The sequence below is a fragment of the Euprymna scolopes genome, chromosome 19 (genome assembly GCF_053919585.1).
Source record: "Euprymna scolopes isolate OS-2025 chromosome 19, ASM5391958v1, whole genome shotgun sequence".
Classification (NCBI taxonomy): Eukaryota; Metazoa; Mollusca; class Cephalopoda; order Sepiida; family Sepiolidae; genus Euprymna; species Euprymna scolopes.
In genome coordinates, this window is record NC_136500.1 from 19,495,802 (window position 1) to 19,518,711 (window position 22,910).

The 22,910-nt window shown below is 34.5% G+C and overlaps 2 protein-coding genes across 2 annotated transcripts in view; one reads left to right on the plus strand and one right to left on the minus strand.

Annotated features, from left to right (window-relative positions):
• Positions 1-2,621, minus strand: part of LOC145303467 (methionine aminopeptidase 1D, mitochondrial-like) — a 52,773-nt gene extending 50,152 nt beyond the window's left edge. The window contains exon 1 of the mRNA XM_080144809.1: positions 2,479-2,621. The gene's annotated coding sequence lies outside the window, so the exon portion shown is untranslated. The remainder of the gene's footprint in view (positions 1-2,478) is intronic.
• Positions 4-22,063, plus strand: LOC145303468 (leucine-rich repeat-containing protein 57-like). Its single transcript, XM_080144811.1, has 2 exons — positions 4-701; positions 21,615-22,063. The coding sequence occupies exons 1-2, from the start codon at positions 207-209 to the stop codon at positions 21,840-21,842; spliced, it is 723 nt and encodes a 240-aa protein (XP_080000937.1). The 5' UTR covers positions 4-206; the 3' UTR covers positions 21,843-22,063.
• The last annotated feature ends 847 nt before the right edge of the window (positions 22,064-22,910 follow it).

Sequence of the window (22,910 nt, forward strand, 5' to 3'; positions counted from 1 at the left end):
AAGAACAAAAAAAATAAATAATAACACATCAAAATGGCTGCTTATGTCTAGTTCATTTGATGACGACGACAAAAAAATAATGATTACGCTTTGAAAAAAGAAAGTGATTCGTTTTTAACTATTATCGATTATTAATTTTACTTCCGTCTTGACCTTTTAAAACTGTAATTATCTTCGGTTTCAGTGCTTAATGGGTTGTTTGTAAGATGGGCAACTCTAATGTTAAACAACATATCGAAACTGCCTCCAAGACGGGCGCTTGTCAGTTGTCTCGTCTCGGTTTGAAGGAACTTCCACCCGATCTAATGAGACTTACCAAAAACCTTCGGACGTTGGACGTTTCCCAGAACAAAATCCAACATCTATGCCCCCCTAATATCGGCCTTTTCACCATGTTGAGACAATTAGTTGTCAGTGACAATCAGCTGCGCCATCTTCCCGATGAAGAACTGAAACAATTAAAGAAGCTCGAATGTTTGACAGCCGAAATGAACCTCCTCACTTCGTTACCGCCATCCGTGGCGACTTTGGCCCACCTCAGAACGGTCAATCTCTCCAAGAACCATTTCCAGACTTTCCCGGAACAACTCTGTTCTTTAAAGAATCTCGACGCGGTTGACCTCTCTTCGAATCGAATCACGCGATTTCCAGCCAACATTAACGAATTACACGCCATTGAATTAAACCTTAACCAAAACCAGGTAAACAAACAATCATAAAATAAATAAAAATTTAGTTCGGTCCTATATTATCTTCCCATGTATTACCTCATCCTTCAGGAGTGAGGGTATGTTTTATTGGCGATAGCCTGAGATACCGTCGAATGCCGACAGGTCCGTTCACCACTATTTTTGTCTCCTATTAGAGTACCCCCCCCCCCTTGAAACTCTCCTACCCCACATTAAACAATTTCTTGTTTTCGTGGAAAGATCCGAGGTATTATTGATGTTAGCAATTTCCCCCCTATTCACATCAAAAAATAAAAATAAAAGCGATACTTCTGCAGAATACGGCCCTTGCTTAAATAATAACGTTATTTTCGACAATGTTGAGATGGGGTCTTTTTAAACTATTCTATACTTTCATCTAACAATTTAAGAAACTAAGATGCTGCAAAGAAAAAAAAAATCGGTACTCATGCACTTATTGATCTGTGCTGAAATAATAACGTTATTATTTAAAAAGCCATTCTCAACATGGGGAGGATGTTTTGCAACTATTCTATACTTTAACCTTACAATTGAATAAAAAAAAAACATATAAAACTTTAATTAAACTTGAAAATACGATTTAAAAAATAGCGCGGATCAGTAAGTGCATTAGTACCAAAAAATGAAAACCCTAGGGGTTTGTATTACTGTACACATAGATTCGAAAAAGTTGTCAAAAACAAATATATAACAAATAAATATTATCAAAGGCAAGATAAGTTACTTTTCTACCAAACTGGATACATTTTTTTGTTTTTATTCAATGTAACATGTTTATTCAGCTCGAAAAGCATGCAGTGTTTACCGATGTATTGGAAAATTCAAAATGGCGCCCGACACTCTCTTTAACATGGTAAGTTTGGGAAAAGGTGTTATAAATAATAAACCAGATAAAATACTATTAAAAAAACACCGAATATATGTTAACTTATGTTACGGTAACATATAATGAGCGAATTTCTAACAGTATTTGGTCTAGTTTATTATTTATAACATCTTTTCCTGAACTTACCGTGTGAAAGAGAGTGTCGGGCGCCATTTTGAATTTTCCAATACATCGGTAAACACTGCATGTTTTTCAAGCTGAATAAAAATGTTACATTGAATAAAAACAAAAAAAATGTATCCAGTTAGGTAGAAAAGTAACTTATCTTGCCTTTGATAATATTTATTTGTTATATATTTGTTTTTTGACAACTTTTTCGAATCTATGTGTACAGTAATACACCCCCCCCATTTTTTTTTTTTTTTTTTTAGTGATTGTTAATCGAATATTTATCAAAACAAAAAATGCAATAGTGTAAAATAACTTTGTACTTACGCATTTACGTTACCGTTCTAAACTAATAGCGTTATCATATAGAAAGCCATTCTTAACATGGGGATGGTGTTTTGTACCTATTCTGTACTTTAATCTTACAATTGAATAATAATAATAATAAAAAAAAACTATCATAAAACCGCGCTATTTTTTAAATCGTATTTCCACGTTTAATTAAAGTTTTTTTTTTTTTAATTCAATTGTAAGGTTAAAATACAGAATAATAGGTACAAAACATCCTCCCCCTCCCCATGTTAAGAATGGCTTTTTAAATAATAACGTTATTTCAACACGGATCACTCTCTGCATGAGTACCCATAAAACTTTAATTAAACTTAGAAATACGATTTAAAAAAATAGCGCGGATCAATAAGTGCATTAGCACTAAACTTCAATTTAACTTGAAAATACTACTTAATTTAAGTAACTTAAATATAGCATAAGCACCTTTTTGTTTTCTTAATCCTACAAAAAATAATTTACTTTAAAAATTAAACGATTATGTTGAAACACGTTCTGCCTGACTTACAAATCGGTGACAGGACAAAATAATAAACTATATTAAATTTACTTTGACTTTTACGGATTAGTCCAAGCGACGCTGAATTATTCATCGTGTGTATATATATATATATATATATATATATATATATATATATATATATATATATATATATATATATATAACGGGTACTTGTGCATAGCGTGCTGAAATAACGTTATTATTTAGAAACACATTTTTAACATGGGGATGGTGTTTTGTAATTATTCTGTACTTTCACCTAACAGTTTAGTGAACAAAAATATAAAAATTGTTGAATTTAACTTAAATACTGTTTGGTGCGTATGCACTTATTGAACCGCGCTATTTTAAAATAATATTTTCAAATTAAATTAAAGTTTTACAATATCTTTTTTTTATTATTATTAAATTGTTAGGTGAAAGTACAGAATAGTTGCAAGGCAGGCACCCTCCTCCCCATGTTAAGAATGGCTTTCTAAATAATAACGTTATTATTTAAGCAAGTTAACGTAGATGCACGAGTACCTACCATTAATTTTTTTTTTTTTTTTTTTTTAATAGCCCGATGACAGATTCGAAAGTACCAAAAAAAACACATTCGTCGGCAATAATCCCTATTGGATTGTCATTGATGATTGATTTGTAATATTTTAATATTATTTTTAATAAACACTTTGATTGTATCATTTATATTTTACAGAACATATGTTGACTTAAACCTATCAATAACCCTAAGTTCGAGTGCCCCTAAACCTCCGAACATACTGGAAGAGGAGTTGCCACTCGGACTTAGGATTAGTAGTAGAATTAAGGGAATAAAAAAAAAAAACGCTAATCATAATTCGGAATGTTTGCAAAATGAAAACCAAATTACTATTTGCAAACAACCCACAAAAATAATAAAACAAATTTCTTAATGCTACAAAAATCGGACAATAACTTAACACAGTGCATATGTTTGCTCTGTCACCATTCTGAAAACTAGACAGATGTAGATTCTAAAATTTGGTAGCTAACAACTTCAATATAATTACTTATTAAACCCGGCAGAATGCATTTCAGTTTCTTTGTAAGCAAGTCACTTATTTTATATCGTGAATAATTGAAAAGAATGAGTTATTTCATGAATCTTCGAAATCTGAAAAGAATTTAGAAGTATTTAAACTGTCAAATAGTTATTTCAAGTAACTTTAAAATTCTTAGCAAATCGTCATTAAAAGATCGGCACTTGTGCACGACTAGGACGAATCACTTTTGGTTTTCAATTGGGACATGGGGAGAGTGCATAGCAGGGACAGATGAATGCAATTTCAGGACCAACTCGAAAATAAATGCATGTTTGAACATGCGTAGTGAAAAAAGTACATGGTAAAATTCTGTGGTAAAAGTTACACTGTTTCGGAGGTTGCAGGTTCAATCTTCACTGCAGGAGATACTCAAAACACATTGCTAATTACTTAGAACTTTTACCTGGTCATGGATGATGGGACGAGAACATGCTATCTCCATGAATTAAAGAATTCCACTCGAAGTTCCGTGCAGATTCTCAAGTTTGGTAAAACAATTCATGAGTTCAACAAAATATACCTGAAGAAGATCAGTGGTTACATCAACCAGAATGTTGTGAAAATAACATTCAAGATGAGAATAGTAGTATGCAGAATCCAAATAATACAAATACTCAATCCTCATCTGAAAAAAAATCATTGTACTATCAATAATAATGATGATGATAAGCACCCGTGGCATAGTGGCTAGAGTACTTGGTAAAATTCAGTTATAAGTTACACTCTTCTGTAGGTTGAAGGTTCAATCTTAGTGTGGGCGATATTCAAAAGTACAATTGCGAATTACTTAGGAATTACGTCTGATGGAATGAAAGTATACTACTCATGTAGATTAAATAAAGGGTTCCATTCGAAAATCCATGCACATCACTGAGGTTGACATAAAGATCCTTGCATTCAGTAACATATGCCTGAAGAAGGTTGGAGATTATGAAAAGTCGTAAAAATAACACTCACAAATGAGAACAGTAGTCAGAAGAATCCAAATAATATGGATTATCAATCCTCATCTCAAATGTAATACTGCTCAAGGTGTTTTTAAGAATGCGTTTAGTTGTATATTTGTTTTCAACAACTTTGTAATTATGTTAAGGGGAAGTAAATGACACTGGAAAATATACTGATATATGCTCTAATATCTAATGCATTAGATCTAATATTTGCTTACCTAACTATATACTCCTTTAAAATCATATGTTTACACGAAGAAAATCATTATCATATTTGGTTTAACATCCATTTGATCTGCTGGCATGTGTTGGACGGCTTTAAGAAGTTGACTTCCAAGCTAAACTATCTCTGAAAAACTAATTCTTATTTATCCCTCTTTCTCTCAAATACATTTTTTTTTGCACTTCTTACTTCTCAATTATTAAATCATTTCTTTCTGATAGGTTCATAAGAGTAGTAGTTGAGGGGCAAAAATCAGAAGCTCACAGTATTAATGCCGGTGTCCCTCAGGGATCCATCCTGGGCCCAACTCTTTTCCTGATCTACATTAATGATCTTCCAAATCATATCCTTACATCATTTGTAGACATTTATGCTGACGACACTACCATTTATGGTACCACATCTAAGACAGTAAACGACCAAGTTCTCTCCAATTCTCTCTCCTCTGATCTTTAGCACGTAGTACAATGGGGAAAGGAGTGGCTGGTTACTTTTAATGCATCTAAAACCAAGCTTCTCTCTTTACATCATCAACATTCTAATCCACATTTGTCATCAATTGAAATGAATGGCTCTCGTCTTTGGGAGGCCTCAAGTTTTGACAAGCTTCTGGGCTTGACCATTACTCCTGATCTTAAATGGAACACGTATATCAAATCTGTTGCCAAGGCCGCTGGAAAAATGGTGGGATCTTTCTATCGATCCAGTAGATATCTCACTGCTGATGCTATTCTCTATCTATATAAGAGCCAGGTACGTCCAAGGATGGAATACTGTTGCCACATCTGGGCAGGAGCTGCTAGAAAGGACTTGTCCTGCCTTGATAGAGTTCAAAATAGACTTCGTAGCCTCGTAGGAGATGTCCTTTTCTCCTCCTTGCAACCTCTATCTCACAGAAGAGATGTTGCGAGTTTGTCTCTGATGTATCGTTATTTTCATGGAAAGTGTTCAACTGAGCTTCAATCTATGGTCCCCCCTCGCCAAACTTTCACAAGAAACACTCGTCTAGCTGTAAACACTATCAATAATTTCCCCCACTCTTTATCTGTGCCTAAACCTAAACGTAGATTCCATGAACAAAGCTTCTTTCTTAGAACTGCACGCCTGTGGAATTGTCTTCCGGTTTCCTGCTTTCCGGCTGACTACAATATGGTTGTGTTCAAGTCTAAAGTAAATAAGTTCTTGATGGACCGTTCCATATAGGTTATTAAATTTGCCAAATTTTCATTACTAATGGTTACTATATTGACCAATTTCTACTGTGCACTCTTTAACCCTTATCCTTGAGTGGCCTCTGGGCCTTGATAATGTGGTAATGCCTTTGTAAAAAAAAAAAAAAAAAAAAAGCTTTCCTTGGCCTTCTCATATCAACTGAACCTACTACTTCAACTCTTTTACATCTAATAACCCAAGAACTCTCATCCATTCTTTCAACGTGACCATCTCATCAAAGTCTACTCTTCTGCACTCCTTTCCCTATACTGTCACGATTAAATCTTCCTCCAAAGCCATCAAAACTAAGCCTACCTTTAAGACTAACATCACACATCCATCATATCATTTCTCTCCATGCAACGCATGTCTTCGACCCTTACTAGAAAGGTTTCACTTCCATATATCATTACATTGCATATCATTACATTGCATACATATGCCTGATAGATGTTTTTGGGTTGACAGCAGTAAAGCTCTGCCGGTTAGCTAAAATAATCTTACATTTCTTTTTTTGCCATAGGCCATCGACAAACATGACATATAACAGAAACCAAAGCCAGTTTGTGTTAAAAAAATGAATAAAGATAATTTGCTGCAGTCAGAAAGAATGATTAGAAAATTTATTTTTAAGTATTTATGTGACTTTAACAAGCTATGAAACACAAATTGGTTATCTCTACTCTTATCTATATTCCCATAATTTTTTTTAATTTTGTGTATTGATATTCATATTAAAAATCCTCTTTTCTGTTTATTTAAAAAGAAAATACAACTTTATTATATATTGGGTATGGAATTACATTCATCTGCAAAAAATCTAGCTAATTTGCATTTTCTTTTAAACATTCATTTTAATTAATTCCCTATTAGCTTTTCGTTTTTCTTATGGGATGATCATCTATAGTTAATGTATTACGTGTAATTATATTCATGCAGATATTTTACATGATTTATACTTGCATAATATTTGCATAAAAAGGTTGTAGTAAACACAAACCTCTTTCTATATATATTAATGTATGCGTATGTATATTTGTTTAAAATATGGTATTCGAACCCATGCGAAACTTTATATTTGGGTTTTAGCCAGGGAAAATCGGTGCAAAAGTGTGAAAATTAAAGAAATGGAATTTGCCAGTTGACGGTCAAATGACGGCATTACGAATATGCATGCATAACATAATAGCTATTGGTTCATGTTTTAATTTTTAACCTTGCAGCAAGCATGTCTTCATAGCTCGGGCATTAATGTCAAAGGGAAAAGTAAATCGTAAGCTAAACGTTTTGGTTTCGATTCTTGGTGATGGCACATGAATCATTTTTTTAAAAAACTTTTTAAATCATTACTATATATTGGATCCAATATAATATGACAAATATGAAATCTGCATTAATGAAAATATTTAAGCATATTTTACGACTGGGCAATGCCAGGCGACCTGCTAGTACATATATGTACAAGGCACTGTGTGTGTATGTATGTGAGAGTTCCTTTCATTTGGACTCTAAAGCGGTTGGGCCAAGTCTTTATTTTTTTTTTTAAATTTCACACAAATGTACTTTATGTCAATGGGAGTGTTCTGAGATAGGTTTTATATCAAAATGTCCTAATGAGTATCGAAAATTGATAAAATTTGATTAAAGAAGGAACAAATCCCATTTGGATCAAAGTTAACACCCTTATACAGCCTAACATCACCAGTGCATTTTAGAAGTTTTATCACCGCACAAGCAGAATGGCCTAGCATATAAAATCAACAGTAGGTTCTTTGAAAATATAGGAGCATATTTGTGCTGAATGTTTCTGTTTAGAGCACAAATATTTATAAAATAATTTTATAAAATCAACTGTAGGTTCTCTACAGTGCATTGTACACTACAATATATTGTCAACTAAGTCACTGCAGGAAGGCATGTAAAACTTCCTCTCGGTGCACTGTTGTGGGTCTCTTTTTTTTTTTTTTGTCTCCGATTAAAACAAGTAATTGATTTTATTAAAAAATGAGCAATTTCACTGATTTCGACAACAATCAATGCATTGGGATATTAGGAACAAAAATAATTGTCTCTGTTATTGTTATGTCCTCCATTAACCGAGAACAAAAAAAAAATGAAACTCAGCATCAGACCAGATACTACACTTTGATCTTAGATATATAAGTTATTGCATGAAGTTTAAAATTTACAATAAAAATTGAAAAGAATAAAAACATACAGCAAATTTAGACACAAGGCCTTCTAAAAAGTTGGGGAGAGGGGGGGTACAGAGTCTTTGTGACTTGTTATTTTTAAAAACGTTGGAAACTTACTCTTTACTGGCAACATTTACCACAATACCTCATTCACTCTGTGGAGTTAGACCTACTTAATTCACTAGCGTTTTTGTAAAGCTATATACATTTGTAAAAAAAAGATTTTGTAAAGAATTTGTTTTTGTGTGTGTGTGTGCATTTTCTTTTTGTGTGTGTGTAAGGATAAAAAGTTCAATTCATCTAACAAACGTCTTAAATTTATTTCGGTTATGTACAAAAAGTTTGTGGTTGGGGATGGGGCAAAGCTAGAAAAATGTTCATGTACAAAAATAATAATAATGTCTCTGTACATGTTGGATTCATCAAAGAGAGCCAGTAATTTCGGACCAGTCGCTAGGTAAAGGAAAATTCCAATTTAGTCAGAAAGTCCTGTCCCGGCGCTCAACTCCACTGAGAGCGAATCTCCCTCGACCATATCTTCCACTTCCCAAGGGGATCCTTCGTGGTGCCCACCAATAGTTCCCGATAAAGCCTGTTCCTAGACTATTCGATGACACTGGTCCCCGGCAAAGCTCTAAGTGCGGTTCGGCATTCGGCAAAGAACCTATGTTCCCCATTCGGCCTATGACAGCCTTCTACTGAAGGGTTAGGCTTGAGGTTGGGAAACAAGTTCCTGACAGCAAGGACTCAAGGAATGTCCTCATTTAGTGAACAACCCAGGAAAGCCATCCTCTCAGCGTGTCTGTGACACGAGATCAGGCAGTCCAAGGTCTCCCTCGCTCAGTCTTTGAACACAGATCTCTCTACAGACATAGTGCTCACCCTCGTCCTACAGAAGTGAGGTGAGGTACTTTTGTAAGCTGGTTAGGTGTTCTGCAGGGAGGGGAAGTACAGATATGTGGTAAAGGATGATTGGAAAGACATATGTAGCATACGCCTCCGCCTGACCTTCAAAGACAATTTCCTTCGAATCCAAGTCTTGACCAACGATTTGACCTTTGTCTCTATTTCTGACCAGTTTTTCTCCAGCTGAAGACCCAGTCCAAACCAGACACTGCAAACACAGACCAGACCATTGGTCCAGCTGGCTGGAAGCGAATTTACTCCAGTCCAGGCACCCAATCGCAGGCCAACAAACTTGCTGCAATTGAAGACGACCCCTGAGACTTCTTCGTATCAAGCCAGCGTCTCGGTCACCATCTCAATGTCTGTTGGGCAAGGCACAAATACAGTGACGTTATCGGCGAATGCTGAAACCCCGGCTCTTGTGCCTCCAGGTAAAGCTATACTATGCAAGACTGGTGTAGTCGCCTCGTCCCTTAAATGGCGAAGGAGGGGCTCCAACGCCAGGATGTACAAAAGAGGCGACAGCGGGCAACCCTAACCCAACTGATCGAGAGATAGCAAATGACTCCGAAAGCTTATCATTGCTGCCGTTGGCCTGTCATACAGGACAAAGATCCACTTGCGGAAGTCCAGATTAAAACCGGCGGCCTCTAGCACAGATCCCAGGAACCAATGGTCGACTCTATCTAAAGCCTTGGACTGATCCAAACTGATCAGCACGGCCTCAGTGTCATCTTCTATTCCCTCTATGATCATGTCGATCAAATGCAGATTGTCTTGAATCGATCTCCCCTTCGCATCATAGCTCTGGTCCGGTTCGATCAAGTCAGTGATGACAACCTGCAAGCGATTCGCAAGAACCTTTGCCAAAATCTAACTCTGTGTTTAGCAGAGTCAAGGGCCTAAAATCATCAAAATTTTCCACCCCACCATTGACCTTTCCTCAGCAATGTGATCACTTGCTTGGTCACCTGTCCAAGGATGGAACCTTGAGCAAACCAATGGTTGAACACATCCTTCAGAATAGGGACCAATATGGACGATAGCCTCAAGAAGAATTCGTAGTGTAGACCATCAAGCCCCGGGAACTTGTTGCAGCCGACCTGCTTCAACGCAGTAATGACTTCATGTTCCGTAATTAGACCATCACAACTAGCCGTTCAAGCTGCTGTGAGGTGGGGCAAGTCAGCCAAACAGCTGCCAAACTCTTCGACCCTGAGTCTGGGTAGTTGGGTGAAGCGCTCCGATAGATGCTCCCGAAACCGCTCGCAGATCTTCCATGTTGAAACGAGGGCGTATCCTTCCAGGTTATACTTTCCGAATGTACCCGTCCAAACCAACCTTATGCTCAACAGCATCAACGTTAATAGCTTCGTTAGAGACTTTCATTAACCTAGCCCTAACTATCTGGCCCTTATACCGCTCACTAGCCAAGCGGTTGAGGTCTTCTTTAGCTACTGCTATCTAGCCCCCCCCCCCCACTGCCCGGGTTATCCCATCCTCTATGTGCTTCTTTGCCTTAGCCTTATCTAGTGCAAGGCGTTGGCTGTACCGGACACAGAAGCATCTAATTTTGGCCTTAATACTACCCCACCACTTACTCTCTGTAACCGCCCCCACTAGTGCCCGCTAAATTAATTCTGTCACCTTAAATCGGTAGTCTTCCAACTCCAACAAGGAGCTGTTAAACTTCCAGTATGCAGCTAGCTTAGGCCTAGCACTTAAGTTCAAACGGGCAATAACAAGTTTATGAGTTTATAAGAATGTCCTAAAGAGTGGAACGTGAGGCAAGATAGAAAGTCTACGTCACGTCTTCTAATTAACATGCAATCCAAGTATGTGCTTGGATGGGAAGGCACACTAGCATGTCATGTCCACATCTCCCGCTCCGGTTAATCCAAACGAAATCTGTCAACAAGGTCGCACGAAACCATCAGGTCAGACAGACTGCTGTCGCACCACACCGACCCGCTACTCCCTCCCCCCCGACCTTATCTACCTTGGAATCAAGGATGGCATTCCAATCACCCATTAAAACTAACCTCTCCAGATTCTCAAGGAAGCCCTCCAACCGCTGAAAAAAGAAAACCCTCTCTACCGCAGAATTGGGTGCATAAATCGGGGCAATGCGAAACACACTGCTATCAATGGCAACATCAACAACGATCACTCGCATGAACAACATTCACCGACACTAACAAGGAGATTCCATGACTATAGGTATTGCCATATGCTGAGTAAACATCAAAGTCGCTTACCAGCACCTGACAATCCCCGTCAGAAACAAAATGGATCTCCTATATAGCGGCGATATCTACCTTAAGGGACACCAGATCTCTCAGCACGTGCACGGTTTTGCTTCGACACCTAATGCCCCTCACATTAAAAGTGGCCACTACACTTTGATCTTAGCCAAAAGACAAAGTAACCAAATAGTTTTCTACCGAGCATTATCTCCTCCTTAAAAAACAAATGGGGGTGAGATGAAGTCGCTGAAATGCTGCAGCAGAACAGATACTACACTTTGATCTTAGCAAAAAGTAGCATTACAAGCATATACTGTATTTTCGTGGACATCGGCAATATTACATACCTAATGTGCTTCAACAAGTCATATCTTTTTTATTTGTGGGTCAGTTATTAAAAGAATTACATTGATAGAAAGAGAATGATGTTAATTTATGGATGAAATGTGTATTATTTAACAATTTTCGTTTTAAGTAGTTAACTTTGCAAATTGATAATGAGCTGGCAAATCTAGCTAGATTATATATATATATATATATACTAACATTTCAGCCCAGCGTTGCCCGGGTGTTTGGAGGGGTGTGTTTAGCAAAAAAAAAAAATGGTAGTAGGAAGGCAGGCTCGAATCCGTACCGCGAAGGAGGAAAAGAATGGAAAAAAACATGATGTCTTTGCTGTTACGACCACCGCCAAACCAGAAGTGACGTAGGTTTAAATTAAGACTAGAAAATCGAAAAGAGGGGATGACTTTCGAAAATATCGACACCTCCCTGTTGAAAAGTGCCCAGTTGAGGGTGAAGAAATTAATGTTTTAGCCAATTTTTCGGTATTTGTCGTCTGAAGGGTCAAGCTTCAAAACGATACTGATCTTGTGAAAATCCGTCGCCTCTGTCGAAAGTGTTGGGCAGACATTCAAACATAAATACATACATTTATATATTGGTAGCTCAAATTTTTTACCTAAACCAATTAAAAAGCTTGCCCTATCTCTGAATACCCTTTATGTAAAATTTCAAATGTTTAGGCTAGAAATTGTCTGAGCAATTTGGTATAGACCGCAGAGGTCAAATTTTTTAAACTTTGACCCCTATTATGACCTCTTAAGATTTATTGTTTTGGGCTCAAATTAAGTTATTAAGTTAGATCCATGTCCAAGGAACCTATATCTAAAATTACAAGTGTTTATACCCAAAATTGTCGGAGGAGTTTGGTAGAGTTCTCAAAGGTCAAATTGTTGAACTTGGACCCCTTAACAGCCAAATTTCTGGCTGAAAACGGATTACAAAGATTTTCCCAAATCTCAGTATCCTGTATATCAAATTTCGAGTCTGTAGACTAAAAATTAACAGAGTTATTGTGTAGGGAAATGTACACAGACACACATTCACACAGACAGACAGACACTTTCACTTTTATAGATATACTAGCATTTCGGCCCGGCGTTGCCCAGGTATTTGGAGATGTATGCTGAGCAAAAAAAACAAACAAGCAAAAAAACGGTCAATTTTTTTTAATTTGACCCCTATTATGACCCCTTAACATTTATTGTTTTGGGCTCAAATCAAGTTATTAAGTTAGATCCATGCCCAAGGAACCTATATCTAAAATTTCAAGTGTTTAGACCAAAACTTGTCGGAGGAGTTTGGTAGAGTTCTCAAAAGTTAAATCGTTGAACTTTGACCCCTTAATCGCCAAATTTCTGGCCGAAATCCGGTCACATCGATTTTCCCAAATCTCAGTACCTTGTATATCAAATTTCGAGTCTGTAGACTTAAAATTGACAGTTATTGCGTATGGAAATGTACACAGACACACACACAGACACAGACACTTTCACTTTTATAGATACATATTTGTGGAAATATGTTTTGTTTTTTTTTAATTATATTTCACCTTTTATTTATACTAATCCTTAATTTATTAAGCTCAATGTAATTACAGAGCATATAACAAATAAATGACAAAATTTCAAATTTCATGATGTTAACCATCTTACAATCTATTCCTTTAATTACGTTGACATTCAAAATTCTTGGCAGCAACAAGGCTAAGTAAGCATAATATAGTTTCCTACCAGGCATTATTTCCTCCTTAAAAAAACAAAACAAAGGTACAAAATCATCAACACAATATATTTTAACAATAGGGGGAGGGGAGCCATTATTAATATGGGGAGGGTATTTTTTAATATTCTGTACTTTCACCTAACAATTTAATAAATAAAAACTGACAGACGGATTACAGACCGTGCTTAAATAACATTATTTAGAAAGCTATTCTTAATATGGGGAGGGGGAAGTTATTTTTTAAACTATTCTGTACTTTCACCTAACAATTTATTAAATAAGAAACTGACATACGGAATACGGACCATGCTGAAATAATATTTACATATTTATTTGGAAAATCTGCTGAGTCCTATTCAAGAAATTATATAATTTCACTTAAACTTATAGTGTTGGTTGTGATGCGAAAAGAAACACAGTAATGACAAATTTTATGGTGAAGCAAGCTTGCCTAATCACTCACCAAGACAATGTATTTATGTATTTATTTAGAAATTTTAATGATCCATCTTCTAATAGTGAATTCGTTTTTCTTAAAATTTGGCTTTAGTGGGAAGAGAAATTAGTATGTATATGTTGTATAATACCTGTCGAGAGTATGTTCAATTGTTTCAGATATATTTACATTAGCTGTCAGAGGGTAAGTACGAGGGGCGTGCAATAAGTAATGTCCCTGACCCACTTCCCATAGCGGTAGAGCAAAGAAACCTGGCACAGTTATTAGTCTTTCTCTACATAGGAACCACCCAGAGCTATGCATTTCTCCCATCGTTTGATGCAGCTCTGGAGACCATTTTTGTAGAACACCCCAGGTTGGTTCTCCAACCATGACGTGACTTCAGAAATCAAGGCTGCATCATCTGGGAAACGCTTTCCTTTTAAAAACAACTTCATGGCTGGGAAGAGGTGAAAGTCAGAGGGTGCAAGGTCAGGAGAGTAGGGAGGATGGGGGAGGATTTCATAACCACACACCCATGCTTCTGATCTGGTAACATGCGAGTTGTGGACCAGAGCGTTGTCCTGCAGGAGGAGGGTACTTTTGCTGATCTTGCTCAGCCTCTTGATTTTGATAGCTTCCCTTAATTTCCTCAAAAGTGAAGCATAATATGTTCCTGTAATTGTGGTATCCTTTGCCAGGAAATCTGTCATCACTTCTCTGTCCTGGTCCCAGAAGACTGTGAGCATGACTTTGCCAGCGGAGGGCTGCACCCTTGTCTTCTTTGGAGGTGGTGAGTCCAAGTGCTTCCACTGCATTGACTGGGCTTTGGTCTCTGGATCATAGTGATGGACCCAGGTTTCATCCTGTGTAATCAGTCTTTTGAAAAACTTTGACTCATCTTCTTGGCACATCTCCAAATTCATTCTCGAGCACTCAATGCATTCTCGCTTCTGGAATGGTGTGAGCAACCTGAGAATCCATCTGGCAGACACCTTATGCATATGCAAATGGTCATGAATGATAGTTTCCACAAACCCTGTAGTAATCTTGGGCTATTTGGCAAATAGTAATGCGCCGATTTTCCAAAATGGCAGCCTCAACTTGACGGACAGATGCCTCATCAATGGCAGAAGGGGGGCGACCAGGTCTGGGAGCTGTTTCCACAGACTTCTGGCCATGTTTGAATTCACGATGCCAGCGTTTTACAAGGTCATATGATGGGGCATCATCACCATAAGTTTCTTTCATTTCATCAAAAGTCTCCTGTGGTGTGCGTCCTTTCAAATACAAAAACCGGATCACTGCTCGACATTCAACAGGCTCTATTTCACACCTGACTCAGTTCAAATACCTGTAAAACAGAAACCACAATTAGTTCAGAGCTGTAATTTGCCACTTAACCCGTAGAGATATAAATCATTGCACATGAAAAATTTCAGCTAGATCAGACAACTGGAAGTGGGTCAGGGGCATTACTTATTGCACGCCCCTCGTAAAATTATTTAAACTATGTGTTGTACATTATCCGTCCTAGGAATTGTAAAATTATTTAATATTCGTGCTGTTAATTACCTGTCCTAGGGAAGGTACAATTATTTAATAAATAATTTGTGTAATTCACGTCCTAGATTAAGTAAAATATTCTTTTGCTTGAGATAGCGAATGATATATAGACATAAGAAATCCTCTCTCCTAAGAATAACACATATGTTCAAAGTCAACTTTATTTTTCTCATTGTTGTATGCGGTCCCGAGCAATGCTGGGTAGCCCTGCTAATTTTTCATAAAACGAGCAGTCAAATTATTTAAACTCTTTCTTTTTCTTTTTTTTTTTTAAACGAAGACTGTTTAAAACAAATCTAAAGAAATTGAAATGTTTATTCCTTCAAGCCTCAACATAAAATTCGGCGGATATTTAGAATTACACTTATTTAAAAACAAAATGCAGAAACATCATTAAGATGTACCTACTCGTTATGGAATGAAGATGTCATATTCCAAAAATCATATGGATAGTAACTTTTCTATTTGGTGAGTAAGCAAAAATATTTAGTTGTCAAAGGTTAACTAAAGACAAATTTTTCTGTAAAGCTCTGCAAACTAGTTTGGTTGAATGCACCAGAAGACTTGTTTATTACCAATTATTGTGAAGCATTCCCTCCCCATGCACGGTAATTAGTTATTATTTGGCAGTGCAGTCTGTCGGCTGGACAGGACAAACAATGTAATCTCTTATACTGTTACCTCTATCACATCTTAAAACAAACGTGTTCAAAATAGTAAACTGATGGTATTGTCACGTTGAAAGAATGAACGAGAGCTTGTGAATTAGTAAGTGTACAACAGTTGAGGTAGCAGGTGCAGCAAATTATCTTTATTTATTGTTTAGCATTTTGGTTTCTGCTACATAGTTACTGTTAATGATATGATAAAAAGAAAAACATGTCAAAAAAAAACATTGTTTTAACGGGTTACAGTATATTTCTAACTAACCAGCAGAGCTTTACTGCTGCCTAACAAAAAAAATCTATCAGGCATGTGTATGCAGTGTGAGGATATATGGAAGTGAAACCTTGCTAATAAGAGTTGAAGACATGCGTTGCATGGAGAGAAATGATATGAGAATGATATGATGGATGTGTTATGTTAGTCTTAAAGGTAGGCTTAGTTTTGATGGCTTCAGAGGAAGGTTAAATCTTCACAGTATAGGGAGATTAGTTTAGAAGAGTAGACTTTGATGAGATGTTTATGTTGAAAGAATGAGAGTTCTTGGGTTGTTAGATGTAAAACAGTTGAAATAGCAGGTTCAGTTGATATGGGAAGGTCAAGGGAAACATGGGAGGAAGTGATAAGGAATGTACTTGAGAGAAAAAGAAATAAATAAAAACCTTGGCAGAGATAGATTAGTTTGAAAGTCAATTTCTTAAAGTTGCACAATGCGTGCCAGTATGTAAAACAGATATTAAACCGAAGATTATTATTATTATGATTATTGGTCCCTTCGACAAAAGGAGGGTGGACCTGTAAATTCACCTTTGTCCATCCACACTTTTCTCGATAACCATGCCTTGGAATTTTTTGAAATTTTGCACAAACATTAAACATAATATGAGTAAAAAAAGTAACAGAACGGATTTTCCGGGAAAACTCCGGTCGCCCTCCTAAGGGTGCCTTTCAAGTTAAAATGGCTAAAATTTACACTTTTGTGCATATTAAAAAAAAAAAAATGATGGCTTGGATTTTTATAAAACTTTCTAAAAAAGTTGTAACTAACTGATTTCTCTCTATATATATTTTGTTTGTCTATACTTCACGATAACTCTTGTGTGTGCCCCGGGGGCTCTTTTAGGACTAATAAAAATACTCCATTTTGAGGACTATTTTACCATATTTGCACAAAATTTTCTGTGTATGTCTATTTAGCAGTTTTGCATGGTGCTGAACTCAAATTTAAATATGTTAAGGATTTGACGTGCCCTGGGGACTTTTGAGGTTAAATGGGGAGTAGAGACAAATACTGAACTTTCTCGATTTTTTTTTTTTTTTTTTTTTTTTCGTTCACTGTGCATGCTTCACTTGTTGTTATTATTATTATTACTATTATAATTATTATTATTGATAATAATAATATAAATATTATGATTATTATTATGATTGTTATTAATATTATGATTATTAATCTTATTATTAGTAATATTATGATTATTATTATTATTATTAATATTTTATTATTAATATTATTTTATTATTATGATTATTAATGATTATTATTTTAATATTTTAGTATAATATTATGATTATTATTATTGTTAATATTGTGGTTATTAATATTATTATTTTATTAATATTATTAATATTATGATTATTTTTATTATTAATATTGTTATTAACATATTATGTTTCACTTGTTATTATTATTACTATTATTATTATTATTATTAATAATATAAATATGATTATTATTATGATTGTTATTAATATTATGATTATTAACATTATTATTAGTAGTAGTATTATGATTATTATTATTAATATTATTATTATTAATGATTATGATTATTATTTGAATATTTTATTATAATATGATTATTATTCTTATTAATATTATGATTATTCTTTTTATTATTACTATTATTATTTTATTAATGTTATTAATATTATGATTATTTTTATTATTAATATTGTTATTAACATATCATTATCTCTATATAAATAAAATGAACTCATTTTTTCCCGTCTGATTTTGACATTAATAGGATTAAAAATCAAGATATTTCATGCAAATATAATATGCACAAACGGCAGAACAATATCTGAGGTGTGTTATAGGCTTTATACTTTTTCTGCTGAGAAGTCACGGCCAAAATCGGTTAAGATCAATGGAAGTGGTAAAATATTTTCTCTCTAATAAATTTCTCCTCCCCCTGCCACCACTTAACACCGTTTGGGGATCGTTCACAAGGAACAGTTGAGAAGAGAACACCGGTTTGGCTTCGTAGTTCTTTCATGTCAAGTTATTTAAAATCACTAAACTAAGCTGCAGTGCTCTGTGGCGTAGTGGTTAGCATGCTGGACAATTCACATTATATTTTCACGTTCGCGCCGACCTACCGTAGTCGTTTTTTTTTTTTTTTTTTTTTTTTCCTAAACAACTGGAATGGACTTTTCTTGGTGGCCGAACTGTTAACGTTGCAGATGTTTTTTTTTTGTTTTTTTTTTCACACTTTATTTTCCTACTTTTACTCATGACTCCGGGTTTGATCCTTCCTACTTACCTACCATAACTTTTTTTAAAACTCCCCCCCCCCCCCCCGTCCCGGAAACAAACACTCGGGCAACGCCGGGTACCCCCGCTAGTGTTTAATATTATTATTATTATGCTTATTAATATGATCATAATAATAATGATTATGATGACTATTAATATTATGATTATTATTATTCTTAATATTTATTATTTTGATGATTATTAATATTATGATTAGTATTATTGTTATTATTGGCTGACAAGGTTTTACACAGGTCATCAAAGATCTCGTTTTGAAACCAACTTGTGGCGTTCCCTGGTAGCTGAGTGAGAACAAGTCTCCTCAGATTTCCTGTACTCTTCACCTTTTTTGATAACTTGCCATTTATTTCTTGCTGACAGCAGCCATTGGTCTCCACTGCAATTTGAGTGGCAATAAACCTCCCTAAATTCACAGTTCTCTTCGCACTTGTCCAGTGGATGTCTGGTTAGCACCTTCTGCTTGGTCTTTCCATCATCCTTGACCCTTCTCGACTATTTGACATCACTTTCTTTTTCTTTTGTGGGGGGGGGATGACATAATGGGAGGGGGTAGCGAACTTATATGCAGCTTCAATGTTCTTTATTCCATGTAAATCTTCATGTTTTGTCTTTGTAGCAGTTTGTCTGGCTCACGCATATGGTTCATGTGTATTAGTTTCCGCATTCAAGGGTTTTCCTTAATATTTCAAATAAATGTTTTCATTATCTTATTCGTTTTATCTTTCGAGCAATTCGTCTGATTCCAATTTCTCCCATTCTTTTTTCAAAGTTTTTCAGAATTGTTCCTAGTGCTCCTACTATTATACTTATTATCTTGATTTTATTCATCCATATTCCTTTCAGTTTTTTAGCTAGCTCTGTGTATTTGCTCCATTTCTCCTTTTCTTTGATATTCACCTTGTGATCAGCTGGAACAGTAAAGTCTACGATTTGGCAGGACTTTTCTTTCTTGTTAATTATTACGACATTCGGTCTTCTTGCTTGGATGGATTTTTCGTCCATGTCCCATAGGATTTTCTGATTCTCGTTTTTAAGTACAGTAATCATTGTTATTGTGATTATTATCATCATTATTATGATTATTATTAATAATTATAATAATAATAATAAATGTGGTAAAATCGTAGTATAAAATTTCTGTCACCCTCATCAGATTTTATTTGATTTTAACAATATTTCATCTTCATTGAATAACTAAGAGAAATATGTAATATAAGAACCATTGGACTGGTAGAATTAGACTAATCAATCGTTTTTGGAGGCTGAATTGATATCCGGACCCTCAAAAACAAGACTTGGTCTAATTTGACACTACAATAGTTTGCAAAAACTGCAGTTTGGAAGCCAACACATAATGAATTGATTTGAAATTTCACCATGTCATATTTTTAGGGTAAGGATTCCAAAATATGATGCTTAAGATGAACAGAAAGGAAAAAGTCGATCTTAGTACCACGTTAAGTTTTTTTTTTTTTTTTACTTAACCTCATATTGCAAATGTTATTTTAAGCTTTTCTTTTAAGGCAAAATTATAAACATGACTATATTTTAAATTATTTTTCCTAGGAAACTTTCAAACCAGCAGTGTATCTCTGTGCGGGCACAATGCCAGATAGATATAGCTAGTGACCTATAAAATGCCAATCTCAATCCAAAATGGAGAAGTCTGTGGCATTCAATTCTATTAAAAAACAGAGAAATGAAATGTTATTAATCACTCATGAGTTGACATTCATGCAAAAGAATATTTTTTGTATTTTCGATAAATCCTTTTGTTCAATGATTCTTTTGTTATTCATTTCTTTTGTTAAGAAAATCTGTTTTTAAAATGGTGGACAAAATGTAAGAAGAAACAACATTCATGCACATCTGTGGTGTCCAGTTTTATGTTACATAAAAGAAAACACAGATTTTGTTAAAAATCTATATAATCAAATTAACAAAAAAAAAAAAAAAAGCAATTATGGCTTATTATCTGTGACAAATGTAATTTTTGGAATTAACTTTTAAAATCAACTTTCATTTGTAATTTTATCTTATTTTCACACACACACACACACACACACACACATATATATACATATATATATATATATATATATATATATATATGTGTGTATGAAAATAAGATAATAAAATTACAAATGAAAGTTGATTTTATATATATATATATATATATATATATGCAATAGTTGTGTCGATTTTAACACTAATTAGAGTGATTTAATAAAGAACAATAAATTGTGTTTGTTAGGATAGTCGACAGATCGATTTTTTAAAAATATGTTCTTTTAAGCAAAAACAATATTACATACTTAATTGTCATGCCAAAAATTACGAAAAATCGAGTAGAAATTTATTTCTAGTTAAAAGTAATTTTTATGGAAAATTGGGTAAAATCGCATTTTTTATTTAGCTGTTATAAAGTAAGCAGGAGGAGACTATACACAGGGGACATAACTCTGAGAAGAATATTTTAGATTACTTGTGTCATGGCTGCAATATTTGTTGTCTATATCGATAGACTTTTTCTTACTAAAAACACAATAGCAGTTGTTCTACTCAATGAATTTTCGTAATTTTTTAATGTATTATTATTTTCAATATGGCAATTAAGTATGTAATATTGTTTTTGCTTAAAACGATATATTTAAAAAATCGATTTGTTGATTATAGTTTAACAAACCAATAAATTACCAAAACCTATCTTAAATTATTATGGTCATTAATTTTCAAGGGAGGTAATTTAAATGCAAACTAATGTATCATAGTCAGGTATAAAGAAGCATAAGAAGAGTTCAGAGGGAGGGGATAATTGTGCTTTCTTTTTCTCCCTCTCTCTGATTGCCATTACATTTTTTTTATTTGAAATCAAAGCAGAATAGTAGTAGTAGTAGTAGTAGTTGTTCTAACTGAAAAGATCAGTCTTGTAATATATGATCATTAAATTAATTTCTTTTGTGCAGGTATCCACTTTGCCTGAGGGACTCGCTGAATGTCCGAGACTGAAAGTATTACGCCTTGAAGAGAACTGCCTGGATATAAGTGCATTTACACCAAATATCATGAAAAATTCTCAAGTTGCGCTTTTTGCTATTGAAGGAAACGTTTTTGACATGAAACAGTTTTACAATGTATCTGGCTACGAAGAATATATGCAAAGATACACAGCAACCAAAAAGAAGTTCAATTGAAGACTAAAGTAATAATTTTTTTTTTATGAAAATAAAGTATTTTCTAATTTATGAAGTTGTATTCAAATGAAAGTGAAGAGGATATTGTAAACAATTTTGTAAAAAGAAAAAATTCAAAAATGTCTGATCCACATTCCTGTTATATGTGACCTATTTCTTTTTTTTTTTTTTTTTTTTAATTACTCTACTCTGTATTGATAAAGATTTTCACATTTTCGTGATTTTGTTTCCTTAATTCTTGAATCCTTTGTTTTACAAATCAGTGAATCTTTTTATATAGAATTTTCTCTAGGAAAGGTTAAAGAAAAAAGTTAAATATACCTTAACCGAAATATAGTTAACTAGCAGGCCGCCCAGCGTTGCCCAATCATAAAATACACATAAATATTGTCTTCGAATTAATGCAGAATTCTTATTTATTTTAAGCAGAGATATCATAGATATTAAATGTAACGGTAAATTCCTCTAAAAAAGATGAAGTAAAAAAACAAAACAAAAAAAATTAGAAAGAAACTGAGATGTGCAAGTATTATGTTTTTTTTTCTAAACAGTTCAGTTCTTGTAAGTAAAAAAAAATACTCTACCTTAAATCTAAACCAAAACCTAAAGATGATGAGTTAAGTACGATAACCATTAGGATAGCTTAATGTGATCTTTAAAAAATGTTTTCAAACCTACTTATTCTTAACATAAGTAATTTTTCATGTGAACAATGCATGCATGTGCATTCGTGAAACAGTTGACAGATAAAAATCCCATAACCACCCCACGTACCAATTTTTCAATTTTGACCCCTTAACACTCCTTTTTTCCGAATGTAAAACCGATTAAAAAGCTTTCCACACATCTGAATACCCTATATACTGAATTTCAAGTGTGTAGATAAAAAATTTGAGTATATAGGTTAAGAAGTATCCTCACACATACACCCTCACTTTTATAGATATATAGACTAGTGATATTCACCTGAAAATAGATTGCTGCTAGCGAAAAAAAAGATATATGTGTGTATATATATATATATATATATATATATATATATATATATATATGATGTTGGGCATTGGG

What these genes read in the sequence shown, in the direction of transcription:
- LOC145303468 (XM_080144811.1), top strand. Translation starts at nt 207, where the DNA reads ATGGGCAACTCTAATGTTAAACAACATATCGAAACTGCCTCCAAGACG. An exon ending in TAAACCTTAACCAAAACCAG is followed by an intron (nt 702 to 21,614) that starts GTAAACAAACAA and finishes TCTTTTGTGCAG; the next exon opens with GTATCCACTTTGCCTGAGGG.